Genomic DNA, 18,112 nt, shown 5'->3' with positions numbered 1-18,112 from the left:
AGGAAATGCTGATGGGCAGGCCTAATGAGAACATGCAGGTATGCTTTGGAGAGATTGAGAGAGATAAGGAACTCACCCCCCAGGTCCGCCATAAGGAAATGAGACACCCATAGAGCTCTGTTGACTCACTTGAGATTCAGAATAGGATGAAATATGCCTTCCTTCTTGAGCATGATGAAGTAGTTGGAAAGGGAAAGGGAAATGGGACTTGAAATACCACCTTTCTGAGGTTTTTGCAACTACAGTCAATATCTTCCTGTACCTAATTGTGCCTGAGAGACCAGCACAGTGGCTCACAGTCGCAGAGTCTCTCCGACCACCTCTGCCTCCCAGTGGGAGCAGCAAGGAGATACCAAGAAACAGTCCCACAGAGGCTGTGCAAACTCCACAGCATAACCATCCCTGATGACTTCCAGGACCCACTGGATATCAGTGATTTGGGCCCACAAAAACTGAAATTGCTCCCAAGATGGCCACAGAAGGGAAGGGCCCCAACACCTTGACTGAGAACTGCAGAGCTGTCCAGGATGGAAAGGTCCAGTGTTCCTGCCCCCTGAGACCACTCCAAAGTGACTGCCCCCTGTGGAAATATCGCGGCCGCTGGGAGGCACCTGCCTGATCTGGATGGTACCAGTGAGGCTCACAAAATCTGCCACGAGCCGAAAAGCTTTGACTGGTTCCCTTGGGCTTATTTATTGATTTGGATATTGCTCACACCTTTTTCAGTAGTAGCTCAAGGTGAGTTACATTCAGGTACACTAGGTATGAATTTTGTACCTGAGGCAATGGAGGATTAAGTGACTTGCCCAAGATCACAAGGAGCAGCAGTGAGATTTGAACTGGCCACCTCTGGATGTCAAGACTGGTGCTCTAACCACTAGGCTACTCCTCCACTCCTCTGGCAATTTTAGAGTCCCCAAAACTCTTTATCAGCTGTCCAGGTCATCACCGAAGAGGAACTTGCCCTGGAAGGGGAGCCAGCTCAACTTGAACTTTGAGGACAGGTCTGCAGACCAATGTTTTAACCAGAAGAGCAATGCCCTTGAAGAAGGCCCCAACCATCTCATAGGAGGAGGCCGCTAGGAACGCTGCACAAATTTCAATCCTGCATACCTCAGGCCCCTGTGAGACAAAGCCAACGGGCTGTCTAATACCTGTTCCGTGCAATGCAGACACATCTTGCCACATAGATACTGCAGACTGCTGCCTGAAAACCCAGGATGGCCTCCATCCTGCAGTCCTGAGGGTTCCTAAAAGTAGTCCCGCCTGCCACCAGAGCAAACTAGTCTTTTTTTTGTCATGGCCATGATAAGTGTGTCCACCTGAGGAAGCTTAAACCTCTCTTTCACCTCAGCCGGGACCTGATAAATTCGCACCATAGACCTACCCACCTTAAAACTAACATTTGGCGTTGCCCACTCTGCTGAAATGAGGTCATCTAACTCTCTATGTATGGGGAAGATCTTTTTATACAGGCCTTTGAACTGAATTAATATGGTGTAATTTCCTGGAGAAGCCCGTGGGCACACAACTTGAGATGGTGTTTTTTTTCTCTCTTTTTTTTTTAAATTCTTTATTGAATTTTCATAAACCATGAACCACACTATAACAAACTTTCAAAGCCATGAACATTTAACTGATCTTCCCACGTCTCGCCTCTTATCCTAGATCCCCGAGAACACCACCTCCCTGTCTTTCTCCTCCTTCTTCCCCCCAAACCTTCAAAACCTATAGCAGTTGCCACCTAAACGTCTCTCCAGATTCATACCTGGGCCAAACTGCCCAAGGTGATTGATAACTGTTTATCTTCCAAATAAAGAATGAGATTTCATAATACCTTGTTCCCTCCCCCTCCCCATTAAACTTTTTCCTCGTCTATACCCTCACTCCCTCTTCTACCCTCCCCCTCTGCCGTACAAGACCCTTTTCTTTCCTCATCTCAGGATAATCCATTTTACACTCCCATCATATGCCCCCCCCCCCCAAATAAATATATAGTCAAATTCATCCAACCTTTCCCTCCTCCCTATATATCTTTCCTGTTGCCTCTGTCAACTTTTTCTTTTGGCTGATGTTTCCTAATCAAATTGTCCAATAATTCACTTTAGGGGCCTCGACCCTCTTCCAACACGCAGCCAACTCATAGCATGCAGCCACTATACTCCATCGTACAAGTTTCATTTTCTTCCAAAGTCCTGGGAAATATCCCTAGGAGCAGAGTTTTAGAGTCTTTTCTCAACTGAACGCCTGCAAAAATCTTGACCTCTCAACACCCTCTCCCAAAATTGTTGAATCAGAGAACAAGTCCACCAAATATGCCAAAAGGTCCCAACTTCCTGATAAACTTCTCCAATATTGGTCCAATACCCCTGGGTAAATGGACCAAAGCCAATCCAGGTCAAATACACCAACAAATCGTTTGTACAAATTTTCTTTTAGTAGGGTGCAAACTGACATATTTCTAGCCACCTCAAACTCTTTTCTACCACCTAACAGCTCCTCCCCTAGGTCTTGTTCCCAGGCATTCATACAGTTATACTTGATAAACGGTCCCCTCTGCAAGTACCCATACAAATAGGTGATCAGCCCCTTCAACTTCTTCAAAGAGTTCCACCAACTTTATGCTTCCCCACTCTATCCACCCCCTCCCTTTGCACTTTCATGAAATACTGGCCCTGCATTATCTTTAAGAAGTCTCTCATTGGTAGGTTACATTTCTCACAAAGCTTGCTAAATGGTAAGGGTTCCTCCATTAGATGTTGAAATCTACCGATTCCCATGCCCTCCCACTTCGCAAAAGCTCCCTTCTCTCATCCAGGTTCAAAAACTGGCTCATATTTTAGCAGAGCAATGTCTTAGGTACAGTGGCATAGCCACAGGTGGACCTGGGCCCCTCGACTTTAGGTTCAGGCTGCCCCAAAATTACTGCACTTTCTGCTGCTATGGCTGGCAGGGGTCCCCAAACCCCGCCAGCAGAAGAGATCCACCACCAGTGGCCTGGCAATTGGTGGCTCTTTCAATGGGCCACTGCCACTGCCTTCCCCCTCCCCTCCCCCTCATGCATGCTTGGTTTTCACATACACAAGAAAAACAAACATGCACGGAAGGAGGGGGGCATGGTCGCAGCCCATTAAAAGTGGATCTGGGGAACCCTGCCAGCTCAGGTATTTGGAATTAGCAAAGGAGAATGACATGGAGAGCAAGGTGAGGGCTGGGACGGAAAGCGGAGGGACAAAATTTTGTGCCCTCCCCCACTCTGGGCACAGGCCTCCCAAAATTCATGACTGGCTACGTGACTGCTTAGGCAGTGTTTTCTATCCCACTTTCCTCTCTCCTAATCCAGTGGATCCAAAACCTGTCCTGGGGGCGCCCCAGCCAAGTCAGATTTTGGGGATATCCACAATTAATTTTAATAAGAGAGATCTGCATGCAGTGAAGGCAGTGCATGCAAATCTCTCTCATGGATATTCACTGTGGATATCCCAAAACTCTGACTGGCACTACTAACCTAATTAGCTTAGAAAGTCAACGCCCAGTTTTGGGGGGATTTGCCACAGTAAGAACATTTTAATTTTATAGCAGACGGCATAGTCTTCATTTATGCCCAAGTAGGTGACTCTAAAAAGGCACATCAAGGACCATATTAGGGCCATAGCTGCATCGGTAGCACATCCACTGTCAACCTTTAAGGAATAGGTATATGAAGCTATGATATGAACATGCGGACTGATCCCACATCACACTATTTTTAGACACAGACTTCTGAATCAACAGTTGACTTTGGTAATGGACCATCCAGTCTTTATGGGGGTCAATGCTCAGGTCCAACTCCTGAGTACCCTCTGTTGATCAAGGTGTCGTCCTATTAAAAAGTCAGTTCTATCAACCAAAGAACTTGTTTTATTGTGGCCATGTTGGTAAAACTCATTTTTCACCTTTTGTTAATGATAGAATCCCTTAGCTACAGTCCCTTATGTACGACCTTCACAGAAGTATTGCTTACATTACACATCTAAAATGTTTCTTAGATTATATTCATGTCTCACCCTCTGTTACAGAATGAGGACTGTGACTGGCCAAGCAGCAAGGATACCTGCATCCAATGAGGCTATTAGAAAAATTACAGATGTACAGGTAGAAACATAGAAGAGCATGGTAACCACAGGGAGACTGAACAAGAAAAGAAAACACTCAAACTAAAACAAGAAAATACACAATACTTCTAGTAGTAGTTAAAAAATTATTTTAATAGCTTTTTCACATATGAACTTCAGGAGCAATGCTTTTTTTAAGAAACTAAAAAAATTAGTCATACAGACAATGAAAGTCTTATGCTGACCTGTCAATGACCTGTTAGAGTAGCTTCTATGGAGCATGCTGGGATTGGATTTTAAAACATGTAGATTATCCTATTGTTCTAAAGTTCAAAAGGCAAATTTAATTTATTTTCTCTTTTTTGTTTGACCAAAGACTTGAAAAACCCAAATGATCCTAACCTTTCATCAGTTTTCCTGTTCAATGCAAATAAATTCTCTCCAACTATCAGATCTGTGATCTGTACAGAACAGTATTGTCCTTACATGTATGATCATAAAAATCCTCTACTGTTACAGAGCAGGAAAAAAAATCTACAAAAACACCATTAAGACTCAAACAGCTGTAAATAATCAACATGAGAAATAACTTACCTGCTGCTTTTTATTGACCTGATCTGCAAGAGAAAAAATAGAAATAAATCAAAATTTTTCAAAGAATAAATACTAAATATTACAGAAGCAGTGAAACTGTAAACAAAAATATATGGTTCATGCATAAAGTACATTCCAGCACTGTACCTAAGTTAGATTCAGCCTGAAAGTCTTTCAGCGACACAGCGAGAGGCTTATCTTTACCCTGCTGATGATGCTGGTTTTTCCTTTTCTCTTTTCTGTTCACATTTTTTGATTGTGGTGAAGCATTTTCTGTATTTTCATATTCCTTGAAAACAAGAATAAAAGCAAACAGAATTTATTTTTCCTCCCACTGTTGACAAACTACAAATAACTTCTTAGCTGCATTAAAATTATTGTTTAACATTGGAGACTCAAGTAACCAACACCATAAAGAAAATGTTTTATTCAATGTGGAGACTCAAGCGAATAAAACCATTTTTTCCTTGCGACGTCTTCTGTAATCTGATACAATCTATGGTCTTAAGTCAGATGGATTACTGCAACGTTATATATGCAGGATGCAAGGAACAACTACTCAAGAAATTACAAACGGCTCAAAATACTGTGGCTAGACTGATCTTTGGAAAACCCAAATTTGAATCTGCAAAACCACTTCAAGAGATTCTGCACTGACTCCCCATTAAAGAATGAGTATCCTTTAAAATCTGCACACTAATCCACCGGATAATCTTCTACTATTACTACTACTACTACTATTTAGCATTTCTATAGCGCTACAAGGCGTACGCAGCACTGCACAAACATAGAAGAAAGACAGTCCCTGCTCAAAGAGCTTACAATCTAATAAACAAAAAATAAAGTAAGCAAATCAAATCAATTAATGTGTACAGGAAGGAGGAGAGGAGGGTAGGTGGAGGTGAGTGGTTACGAGTCAAAAGCAATGTTAAATAGGTGGGCTTTCAGTCTACATTTAAAGGTGGCCAAGGATGGGGCTCAGGAAGTTTATTCCAGGCATAGGGTGCAGCGAGACAGAAGGCGCGAAGTCTGGAGTTGGCAGTAGTGGAGGAGGGAACAGATAAGAAGGATTTATCCATGGAGCGGAGTGCACGGGAAGGGGTGTAGGGAAGGACGAGTGTGGAGAGATACTGGGGAGCAGCAGAGTGAGTACATTTATAGGTTAGCAGAAGAAGTTTCAACAGGATGCGAAAACGGATAGGGAGCCAGTGAAGTGACTTGAGGAGAGGGGTAGTAGTATGAGTAAAGCGACCCTGGCGGAAGACGAGACGGGCAGCAGAGTTTTGAACCGATTGGAGAGGGGAGAGGTGACTAAGTGGGAGGCCAGCAAGAAGCAGGTTGCAGTAGTCTAAACGAGAGGTGACAAGGGTGTGGATGAGGATTTTGGTAGTGTGCTCGGAAAGAAAGGTAAAATTATGTATAATCATACCTGATAATTTTCTTTCCATTAATCATAGCTGATCAATCCATAGACTGGTGGGTTGTGTCCATCTACCAGCAGGTGGAGATAGAGAGCAAACTTTTGCCTCCCTATATGTGGTCATGTGCTGCCGGAAACTCCTCAGTATGTCGATATCAAAGCTCCATCCGCAGGACTCAGCACTTAGAGAATTACACCCACGAAGGGACACTCTGCCCAGCTCACCACCGCCGAAACGGGGGAGGGGAATTAACCCAGCTCATCCCCACACAAGTGGGGGAGGGGAATCCGTCCAGCTCATCCCCGCGGAGCGGGGGAGGGACACCACACCCGCCGATGCGGGGGGATCTGGCTTATCCTGCAACCGCAACCGCGGGAGGAGCTGACTGACCCTAACACCGCCGAAGCGGGAGGGGTACAAAGCTGCCCTACAGCCGCACGAAGCGGGAGGGAGTGCCGGCAGAATTTATGTCTCAATCCAGCCCCGTAAAACGGAGGGGAGAGGAATGCAGCAGCTCACTGTAACACAAACTCGTCTCAACTCTTGAAGAATCCAAGTGAAAGAAGAACTTGAACACGAAGTCCTCCTGAAGTAACTGAAGGCTAAACTTGAACCTAAAATTCAACCAGAATATAAACAGTACAGATATCTGGGAGGGGCTATGGATTGATCAGCTATGATTAATGGAAAGAAAATTATCAGGTATGATTATACATAATTTTACCTTCCATATCATCAAGCTGATCAATCCATAGACTGGTGGGATGTACCGAAGCAGTACTCACCCAGGGCGGGACATAGAAATCCCTGACCTCAACACTGAAGCTCCAAACCGGGCCTCCGCCCGTGCAGCCACAGTCAAACGGTAATGCTTGGAGAATGTATGAGCCGAAGCCCACGTTGCCGCCTTGCATATCTCTACCAAGGAGACAGATCCGGCCTCTGCCATCGAGGCCGTCTGAGCTCTCGTGGAGTGAGCCTTCAGCTGGATAGGCGGCACCTTCCCCGCGGCCACATAAGCCGCTGCAATGGCTTCCTTGACCCATCTTGCCACTGTAGGCTTAGCAGCCTGCAGACCCTTACGAGGACCTGCAAACAGGACAAACAGATGATCCGATTTCCGGAAATCATTGGTCACTTCCAAGTATCTGATGATGACTCGTCTCACATCCAGATATTCAAGAGCGGAGTACTCCTCTGGGTAGTCCTCCCTACGAAAGGAAGGGAGACAGAGCTGCTGATTCACATGGAAGCGAGAACCAATCTTGGGCAGGAAGGCAGGCACTGTGCGAATAGTCACTCCTGCCTCAGTGAACTGCAGAAAAGGCTCTCGACATGAGAGCGCCTGGAGCTTGGAAACTCTTCTGGCTGAAGTGATAGCCACCAAAAAGACTGCTTTCAACGTCAGGTCTTTCAGAGATGCCCTCGACAAGGGTTCCAAAGGCGGCTTCTGCAATGCTCTTAGCACCAGGTTGAGATTCCACGCAGGCACCACTGAGTGCAGAGGAGGGCGCAGGTGATTAACTCCCTTGAGAAAGCGCACCACATCTGGCTGCGAAGCCAGGGAAGCACCCTTCAGGCGGCCCCTGAAGCAAGCCAGAGCCGCTACCTGGACTTTAAGGGAACTGAGCGACAGGCCTTTCTCCAGACTTTCTTGCAGGAACGCCAACACTGAAGAAATTGGAGCAGTGAAGGGAGAAAGTGAGCCTGCTTCACACCATGCTGCAAAGATATGCCAAACCCTGGCGTAAGCAGTAGAAGTAGAGCGCTTCCTCGCTCTCAGCATAGTGGCGATGACCTTGTCTGAGAAGCCCTTCTTCCTCAGACGCTGCCGCTCAATAGCCAGGCCGCAAGACCAAAGGGAGAGGGATACTCCATCACCACGGGACCCTGATGTAACAGGCCCTGCTCCACTGACAGCCGCAGAGGATCGTCGACTGAGAGCCTGAAGAAGTCCGCATACCAGGGACGTCTGGGCCAATCCGGACCCACCAGGATTACCCTGCCGGGATGCTTTGCCACCCGGTCTAGCACCCTGCCCAACATGGGCCAGGGCGGGAACACATAGAGGAGCTCTTGTGTCGGCCACTGTTGGAGAAGAGCATCTACTCCCAGGGATCGAGGGTCCCGTCCTCTGCTGAAAAAGCGCGGCACTTGGCCATTGGCCGATGACGCCATCAGATCTAGGCTCGGCTGGCCCCAGCGCTTCGTGATGTCCAAGAACGCCTGAGCAGATAGTTGCCACTCTCCGGGCTCCAAGGTATGGCGACTGGGAAAGTCCGCCTTGACATTCATGACTCCGGCAATGTGGGCCGCTGAAAGCTGCTCCAGGTTCGCTTCCGCCCACTGGCAAAGACTCATGGCCTCCTGGCTAGAGGGGCGCTCTTGGTACCTCCCTGGCGGTTGATATAGGCCACAGCCGTGGCATTGTCCGACAGGACCCGTACAGGCTTCAACACCAGTACCGGGATGAACTCCAATAACACCAACCGAATGGCTCTGAGTTCCAGGAGGTTGATAGACCACTTGCCTCTGCAGGAGACTAGAGCCCCTGCGCTGTCCTTCCCAAGCAGTGGGCTCCCCAGCCCATCAAAGAGGCGTCTGTCGTGACGACAATCCACTCCGGGGTCACCAGAGGCAATCCTGCAGACAACTTGTCTGTCTGCGTCCACCAGCTCAGCGCCTTGCGCACTGCTGGGTCCACGGGAAGGCGCACAGCATAATCCTCCGACATCGGAGTCCAGCGCAGCAGCAGAGATAGCTGTAGTGGTCTCATATGAGCCCTGGCCCAGGGCACTACTTCCATCGTGGCCGTCATAGAGCCCAACAGCTGCACGTAGTCCCAAGCCCGAATAGGAGAGGCTACTAGGAACTAGTCCACCTGAGCCTGAAGCTTGACAATCCGATTGTCTGGCAGGAACACTCTGCCCACTTGGGTGTCGAATCGAACTCCCAGATACACCAGGGACTGAGTCGGGCGCAGCTGGCTCTTCTTCCAGTTGATGATCCATCCCAGGGAGCTCAAAAGAGCAACTACCCGGTCCATAGCTTTGCCGCACTCTGCAGAAGAGGGGGCTCGGATCAACCAGTCGTCCAGATAAGGATGGACTTGTACTCCTTCCTTTAGCAGGAAGGCCGCTATGACCCCATTACTTTGGAAAAGGTCCGCGGAGCAGTAGCCAACCCGAAAGGGAGGGCTCTGAACTGGAAGTGTCGTCTCAGGACTGTAAAACGCAGAAAGCGTTGGAGAGGAGGCCAGATGGGAATATGCAGGTACGCTTCCTTGATGTCCAAGGAAGCCAAGAACTCTCCTGCCTTCACTGCCGCTAGAACAGAGCGGAGAGTCTCCATGCGAAAGTGCCTCACTTTCCAGGCCCGATTGACCCCTTTGAGGCCGAGGATAGGCCGGACAGAACCTCCTTTCTTTGGAACCACAAAGTAAATGGAGTAACGTCCCTTGCCAATCTGATTTTTTGGCACCGGAACGACCGCACCCAGGCGGATCAGGTTGTCCAAGGTCTGCTGCACTACCACAGCTTGACCGGAGACTTGCAGGGAGAGAGTACAAACCCGTCTCTTAAGGGTTGGCAGAACTCTAGCTTGTAGCCGTCTCTGATGACTTCCAGCACCCACGCGTCTGAAGTTATAGTGGTCCACTCGCCCAGAAACGAGGACAGCCGTCCGCCAATCTGCACTGGGGCGTGGACCAAGGCCCCGTCATTGGGTACGAGACCCTGGGGGAGGACCGGAGGGAGCACCTCCGGGACGGCGGTCTCTGCGAAAGGAATGCTGCTTGGGGGAGAAATTCCTCTTGAAGGAAGAGGGGGCAGAGGAACCCGACTTGCCCGGGCGGTACCGATGGGCTTCCTGCAACCGTCCTCTGGAGGTATCGGGACGAGTACTAACCCGAGCCCTGACCTCTGGTAATTTCTTGCCCTTAGACGTGCCGAGATCGGTCACGATTTTGTCCAGCTCGACCCCAAAGAGCAGCTTGCCTTTAAAAGGCAATCTAGCCAGGCGGGATTTAGAGGCGTGGTCAGCAGACCAATGTTTCAGCCAAAGCCACCGCCGCGCAGAGACTGTCTGAGCCATGCCTTTAGCTGAGGCTCTCCAGACATCATACAGCAAGTCTGCCAAATAGGCTAAGCCCGATTCCAGGGCCGGCCAATCAGCCCTCAAGGAATGATCCGAGGGGGAAGCCCGCTGCACCATAGTCCGGCACGCCCTGGGCACATAGGAGCCGCAAACTGAGGCCTGCAAACTTAAAGCAGCCGCCTCAAAGGACGACCTTAAGGTCGCCTCCAATCTTCTGTCTTGGGCGTCCTTTAGGGCCGTGCCACCAACGCCGTTTTCTTAGTCACCGCAGTGATTAAAGAATCCACGGTAGGCCACAGATAGGCCTCACGTTCACTCACAGCCAAAGGATAGAGGCGGGACATAGCCCTAGCCACTTTAAGGCTCGTTTCCGGGACATCCCATTGAGCCGCAATTAAGGTGTGCATGGCATCATGCACGTGGAAGGTTCTAGGCGGGCGCTTCGTCCCCAGCATAATGGCAGAGCCAACAGGGGCTGAGGGAGAGACGTCCTCCGGAGAGGAAATCTTCAAAGTGTCCATGGCCTGTAACAACAGGTTGGGCAAATCCTCTGGGCTAAAAAGCCGCGCTGCAGAGGGGTCATCCGCTCCATCCGAGCGGGGATCTATCTCCTCCAAGGAATCCGCAAAGGATCGTTGGGAGACCTCAGACACGCTGCCCTCATCTACATCGGAGGAGACAAAAGTCCTCCAAGGCCTGGAAATCAACCCGAGGGCGTTTACCTCTGGGAACCTCAACCTCTTTATCCGAAGAGGGAGCAGGGGCAGCGTTTTGCATGAGGAAAGCCTGATGCAGCAGCAAAACAAACTCGGGGGAGAAACCCCCCAGACTGTGCACTTCCGCAGCCTGGGCAACAGCCCTAGACGCACTCTCAACCGGCGCTCGCAATAGCGGGGGAGAGACATGCTGCGCATCCAAAATGGCGTCCGGCGCGAAACTCCGTGAAGGAGCCGCGCGGGAAGAACGGCGCTTAACTTTAGCCGCTTTTGTGCCGTCGCCCAAATTAAGGGCGTTCATGGCATTAATGTCTCCAACCTCAAGGGCGGCCCCGAAGAAGCCGTCCGAGCCGCGTGGCCGGCCAAGATGGCGGAGGCGAGGAGCGGGGGATGGGCGTTTATGGCGGGAAAAAACCGCCACGCCGGAGGAATGACCGGGACATTCATCGGTCACTAAACTATCACCCATCAAGGGCGAATCAGGTTGTAAAACCCCCGCATCCCCTCTAGAAGCGCTCCAGCGATCCGGGGAGCGACCCTTTGCGCCCTCGCCCTCCGACGCCATTGCCACGAGGAGAAGAATCGGGGAACCCCCTGCCCGCTATAAAAAGGTAAAATTACCTGCTTGCCGCTCCGAGCTGTAACGAACTGGTGTCCCAGTGAGTAGCTGCAATGAACGTTTAAAGAAACGTCGAATTAAACGCCTTTAAAGACGTTTAAAAATTTTTTTTTTTTTTTTTTTTAAACGGAGCCAGCGGGAGGGGGGAGAAAAGGAGGGACCTGGCACCACCAGGTTTGCACTTGCTCAAAAGAGCCCTCAACCCCAGGCCTCAACAAAACCTAAGGATTAGGCTTGGAGGCCTAGCCAGAGCTGCTGCTGTGTGTGACCACCACCTGCTGAGATAGAGAACATACTGAGGAGTTTCCGGCAGCACATGACCACATATAGGGAGGCAAAAGTTTGCTCTCTATCTCCACCTGCTGGTAGATGGACACAACCCACCAGTCTATGGATTGATCAGCTTGATGATATGGAAGGGGCGGATTTTACGGATGTTGTAAAGAAAGAAACGACAGGTCTTGGCGATCTGCTGGATATGAGCAGAGAAGGAGAGAGAAGAGTCAAAGATGACCCCAAGGTTTCGAGCTGAGGAGACTGGGAGAATGAGAGAGCCATCAACAGAAATAGAAAATGGGGGGAGTGGGGAGGTGGGTTTGGGGGGGAAAATGAGAAGCTCGGTTTTGGTCATGTTTAATTTCAGGTGGCGTTGAGACATCCAGACAGCAATGTCAGACAAGCACGCTGAAACTTTGGTTTGGATGCAAGGTGAGATATCAGGGGTAGAAAGGTAGATTTGGGAGTCATCAGCATAGAGATGGTAGGAAAAGCCATGAGATTAATGAACCAAGGGAAGAAGTGTAAATAGAAAAGAGGAGGGGACCAAGAACAGAACCCTGAGGTACGCCGACAGGCAGAGGGATAGAAGTAGAAGAGGATCCACCAGAGTGAACACTAAAGGTGCGGAGGGAGAGGTAGGAAGAGAACCAGGAAAGGACAGAGCCCTGGAATCCAAGTGAGGACAAGGTATCGAGAAGTATGCTGTGATCGACAGTGTCAAAAGCAGCGGAAAGATCAAGAAGAATGAGGATGGAATATTGACCTCTGGATTTAGCCAGTAATAGGTCATTGGAGACTTTAGTAAGTGCAGTTTCGGTTGAGTGGAGAGGGCGAAAACCAGATTGTAGTGGGTCAAGAATAGCATTGTGAGGAGAGAAAAATCAAGGCAGCGGTGGTGAACAGCACGCTCAAGTAATTTGGAGAGAAAAAGGAGGAGGGAGATGGTTCGGTAATTAGAGGGACAAGTAGGGTCGAGTGAAGGCTTCTTAAGGAGAGGTGTGACCACAGCATGTTTAAAGGCAGTAGGGACAGTTGCAGTGGAAAGTGAGAGGTTGAGAATGTGACAGATAAAAGGAATAAGAGCAGGTGAGATGGCATTAAGAAGGTGGGTGGGAATGGGATCAGAGGAACAGGTGGTACATTTTGAGGAAGAAAGGAGAAGTGTAGTTTCCTCTATAGTAACTTCAGGAAAGGAGGAAAAGGAATGAGGGGAAGGAGAGAGAGGGGAACGGACTAGTGGAGGGAGAGGTGGCGAGGTAGAGAATTCAAGGTTTATCTTTTGAACATTGTCGTGAAAGAATTCAGCAAGGGTCTGAGGAGATAATGAAGAGGGAGTTGGGGGAGGGGGCACCTTGAGGAGAGAGTTCAATGTGGTGAAGAGAAGTCGAGGGTTAGAGCCAAGAGAGTTGGTCAGTTGGATATAATAATCCTGTTTGGCGCGTAAAAGAGCAGATTGGAAGGAGGTCAGCATGAACTTAAAGTGTAAGAAATCAGCAAGGGCCCGATATTTCCACCAGAGGCGTTAGCGGGTACAGGAACGTAGGTAGCGGATATTAGAAGTCAGCCAAGGTCTTCGGTGAAATTCCAGATTACATGCTCGAGTTGATTGACTTACCACCCAGAAACAGATCCGATACCTCGCGATCATATCTGAACTTACACTATCCAGACTGTAATGGCATTAAATACAAATCAATTTACGCCTCTAACTTTACTTACATAGGCACTCAACTATGGAATGCTTTGCCAAAATCAGTAAAATCTACCCAGAACTATCTAAACTTCCGGAAATTATTGAAAACAGTATTGCTTAAGAAGGCTTATTCCCCAGGTTTAACTTAACTCGAATTAACTCTTACTATAAATTAAGATCCAAGGACAATAATTATTTGTTACTATCTCTTGCCTTTTTGCTGTTTAATTGTTATGTTATATCTTATTCTCAAATTGTATAATTATTCTTATTGCACTGTAACCTTACTATAGATCTTATGTAAGCCACTTTGAGCCTGCAATCAGTGGGAAAATGTGGGATATAAATCTAATATAATAAAACGCACCCTCAACGTTCTGAAGCCAACGTTCTGTGAAGCCCTGAAGCCTGAAGCCTTGAAGCCCTGAAGCCTTGAAGCCTGAAGCCTGAAGCCTTGAAGCCTTGAAGCCATCTGACGTCACTCCCAGCCGTCTCTGCCCCGCCCTCGCGACAAAACAAACAAATCCGGAAGCGAAACGTCAGGGAAGGAGGCGGCGCTCCCGACGTCTAGCCTTCCCTTCGCTGTGTTAAGGCGGAACACAGCGAAGGGAAAGCTAGACGTCGGGAGCGCCGCCTCCTTCCCTGACGCTTCGCTGCACAAACCGCCACGGAGGTAAAGTTAAAAAGAATTTAAAAAAAAAAAAAGGGATGCATGGATGCGAAGGGGGGGGCATGGATGCGAATGGGGGGGGGCATGGATGCGAGGCATGGATGCGAAGGGGGGGGCATGGATGCGAAGGGGGGGGGGGGGAGAAGAGGGCGGGCCAGGCGGGGACATGGGAGAGGGCGTAGCATGGATGCGAGGGGGGGGTCATGGAAGGGCGAGAGGGGACTTGCTGGAAAAGGATGAATGGAGGTGGCAGGGGACAGAGGAGCATGGATGGGTATGGATTAGGGGGGCAGGGCACAGGGAGAGAGGGGAATTACTGGAAATGGATGAATGGAGGGGGCAGGGGACAGAGGAGCATGGATGGGCATGGATTGGGAGGGCAGGACTCAGGGAGAGAGGGAAATTGCTGGATAGGGAAAAATGGAGGGGCCAGGTGACAGATGAACATGGATGGGCATGGATTGGAAGGGCAGGACTCAGGGAGAGGGGAATTGCTGGATAGGGATGAATGGAGGGGACAGATGGGCATGGATGGATATGGATTGCAGAGCAGGCCTCAGGCAGAGAGGGGAAATGCTGGATAGGGAAAAATGGAGGGGCCAGGTGACAGAGGAGCATGGATGGGCATGGATTGGAAGGGCAGGACTCAGGGAGAGGGGAATTGCTGGATAGGGATGAATGGAGGGGACAGATGGGCATGGATGGATATGGATTGCAGAGCAGGCCTCAGGCAGAGAGGGGAAATGCTGGATAGGGAAAAATGGAGGGGCCAGGTGACAGATGAGCATGGATGGGCATGGATTGGAAGGGCAGGACTCAGGGAGAGGGGAATTGCTGCATAGGGATGAATGGAGGGGACAGATGGGCATGGATGGATATGGATTGCAGGGCAGGCCTCAGGCAGAGAGGGGAAATGCTGGATAGGGATGAATGGAGGGGGCAGGTGACAGACAAACATGGATGGCCATGGATTGGGAGGGCAGGGCTCAGGGACAGAGGGGAATTGCTGGAAAAGGATCAATGGAGGGGGCAGGAGACAGATGGCCATGGATTGGGAGGGCACGGCACACACTCTCTCTCTCATATACAATGTCTTTCTGACTCTCACTCTCACACACTCTGTCTCACACTGTATCACATTCACTCTCTATGTGCCACACAGTCACTCACACACTCGCTTGGTCTCATACACTCACTCAAACAGAGAATCTGTGTCTCACACACACTCTCTCTCTCGCCCACACACACACACTCTCACTCACACTGTGTCTCACATACACACTTGCACACACTCTCATTCTCACACACACACTCTCTCACAAACACACTCACACCCAGACTCACGCTCTCTCTCACACAATCACACTTTCACTCTGACTCTCAAACAGTCACTCTCACATACACTCTCCCAAACATACACACTCCGAGGAAAACCTTGCTAGCGCCCGTTTCATTTGTGTCAGAAACGGGCCTTTTTTACTAGTGTAGTAATAAATAAACAAATAAATCTAGCAGCTGCTCTTTGAATGGGAATGAAATCAGGGCTTAGAGTGAGTTACAAACTGAGGTACCATAAATTATAAAGCCCTCTGGGTCAGAAAAATATATATGTTTGGACCTGAGGCAATGGAGGGTAAAGTGACTTGCTGAAAAGGTCAAAAGATCAGTGCTTTCCAATTTTTTAAGCTCAAGACAGATTTACATAAAAAAAAAAAAATTCTGCAGCACTCTAGCCTCCACCAAACAGGCAGCGTGGGCACAGAGAGGATTCATTCTATTCATTCATTCTATTTTTTATACCGCCTTTGCTAACTGGCAGAACAAGGTGGTACACAATCTAAAAACAATTTATAGTGGCTCAAGAGTAATGAAAAGAACTACAACGGTTGAAAGGAAAGAAAAAGTTCAGGCACACAAAGAACATACTTTACAAGGGAGGGAGAAAAAAGGGAAGGACTTATGCAAGAGCAGGGTGTAGGAAAGGATACAAAAAGGTCCTTCTAACAGTCCTAACCTACTTCAGTTATCATTGAACACCTGAGTGAAAAGCCATGGACTTTACAGATTTGTTTTAAGGATTGTTCGGCACAAAGTGACAGAGGCATCAAGCTCCAAAGAGGGAAGGTACAGCAAAAAAGAAGGTTCGGTGCCTAGTGGATTCTAGACTGGCCTGTTTAGGGTCTGGGACAACCAAATGTTGATCATTAAGGGACCGAAGTGTGCCGGATGGCGAAAAAAGAATGATGAGTGAAAATAGGTAGTCAGGAGGGCCAAACAAGTAACAATGTCTTATGAGTCGTTACTCAACTGGAAGCCAATGGTGTTTATGGAGTAGCGGTGAAACGTGATCTTATCGATGGGCATGACATAGGAGGCATATGGCAGCGTTCTGATTCATGCCCAAAAGATGCTAGAGAAGAACGGAAAAGTTCCACCAAAGGCTAGAAATATGTAGAGATGGTGATTGCTCTATTCAGCGCTCATATTATTCACAAATTCAGATATTTGTTATTTGTTACATTTGTACCCCATATTTTCCCACCTATTTGCAGGCTCAATGTGGCTTATATAACGCCACAATGCGTTTGCCAGTCGTTTGATAACAAATACAAGGTTATATTGTGGTCGAGTGAGGTAGGTGTGTATCAGGCACCATGAGGGTCGAAGGGAATGAAGATTGTATATTGTCCAGTACGATCATTGGTTATGCTGTGTTGCTGGGTGTGGGGATTTACGTTGGATCGGTGGGATAAACCTTTTTGAAGAGGGTGGTATTTAGTGATTTCCTGAAGTTTAGATGGTCATGGATTATTTTCACAACTTTTGGGAGTCCATTCCATAGTTGTGCGCTTATGTAGGAGAAGCTGGATGTGTAAGTTGTTTTGTATTTAAGTCCTTTGTAAGTTGGGAAATGTAAGTTTAGGTATGATCGTGATGATCCGATTCTGTTTCTTGTTGGTAGATCTATGAAGTCTGTCATGTATCCTGGGACTACGCCGTAGATAATTTTGTGGACCAAGGTGCAAATTTTGAAGATGAACCGTTCTTTGATTGGGAGCCAGTGTAGCTTTTCTCAGAGGGGTTTAGCACGTTCAAAGTGTGTTTTACCAAATATCAGCTTGGCAGCTGTATTTTGGGAGGTCTGGAATTTTTTGCGAGTTGTTCTTTACATCCCGCATAGATTCCGTTGCAGTAATCTGCATGGCTTAGGACCATTGATTGTATTAGGTTTCAAAAAATTTCCCTCGGGAAGAAAGGTTTATTCGTTTAAGTTTCCACATTGAATAGAACATTTTCTTTATTACGGAGTTTACTTGGCTCTCAAGGGTAAGGTTGCGGTCGATTATGACTCCGAGTATTTTTAGGGTGTCTGATCCATGCCCCACATGCTGCCTGTTAATGTCTACACTCCTGTGCATATATACTGTTGCTAGTAAGGAGAGGCATGCATAGCTGCACTACTACTACTATTATTACTAATTTCTATAGTGCTACTATACGTACGCAACACTGTACACTAAACACATATGAGACAGTTTCTGCTCGACAGAGCTTACAATATAAATCAAGACAAACAGGATAAATAAGGGACTAGGGAATTACTTATGGTGGGAATGAATAAAACAGACATCAGTACTGATTGAGGGGTCCTTTTACTAAGGTTTTAGTAGTCTGTTGGATTTGTGCAGAGAGAGAGATAGGAGTCAAAAGATGACTCCAAGGTTATGAGCTGACGAGACAGAAAGGGTGTGTTATCCAAAGAAATAGAGAATGGCAGAAGAGGAGAGTTGTGCTTAGGGGGAAAGATAAGAACCTCAGTCTCAGCCATGTCCAGTTTCAAATAGTGGTGAGACATACAGGCAGCAATGTCAGACAAGCAGGCCGAGACTTGGGCCTGGATTCCTTCTGAAATTTCTGGTGTGGAAAGGTA

At 48.2% G+C, this 18,112-nt stretch overlaps 1 protein-coding gene across 1 annotated transcript in view; it reads right to left on the bottom strand.

The window, feature by feature from the left end:
* The window catches only part of GKAP1 (G kinase anchoring protein 1), a 282,106-nt gene that overhangs the window by 207,639 nt on the left and 56,355 nt on the right, over positions 1-18,112 (bottom strand). The window contains exons 5-6 of the mRNA XM_030193693.1: positions 4,836-4,977; positions 4,689-4,711 (exon numbers count right to left, since the gene is read on the bottom strand). Coding sequence (XP_030049553.1) covers positions 4,689-4,711; positions 4,836-4,977 — 165 coding nt within the window. The remainder of the gene's footprint in view (positions 1-4,688; positions 4,712-4,835; positions 4,978-18,112) is intronic.

The sequence above is a fragment of the Microcaecilia unicolor genome, chromosome 2 (assembly GCF_901765095.1).
Source record: "Microcaecilia unicolor chromosome 2, aMicUni1.1, whole genome shotgun sequence".
In the NCBI taxonomy this organism is placed as follows: domain Eukaryota; kingdom Metazoa; phylum Chordata; class Amphibia; order Gymnophiona; family Siphonopidae; genus Microcaecilia; species Microcaecilia unicolor.
Note: the sequence above shows the minus strand (reverse complement) of the source record. Positions and strands in the feature narration are given on the sequence as shown.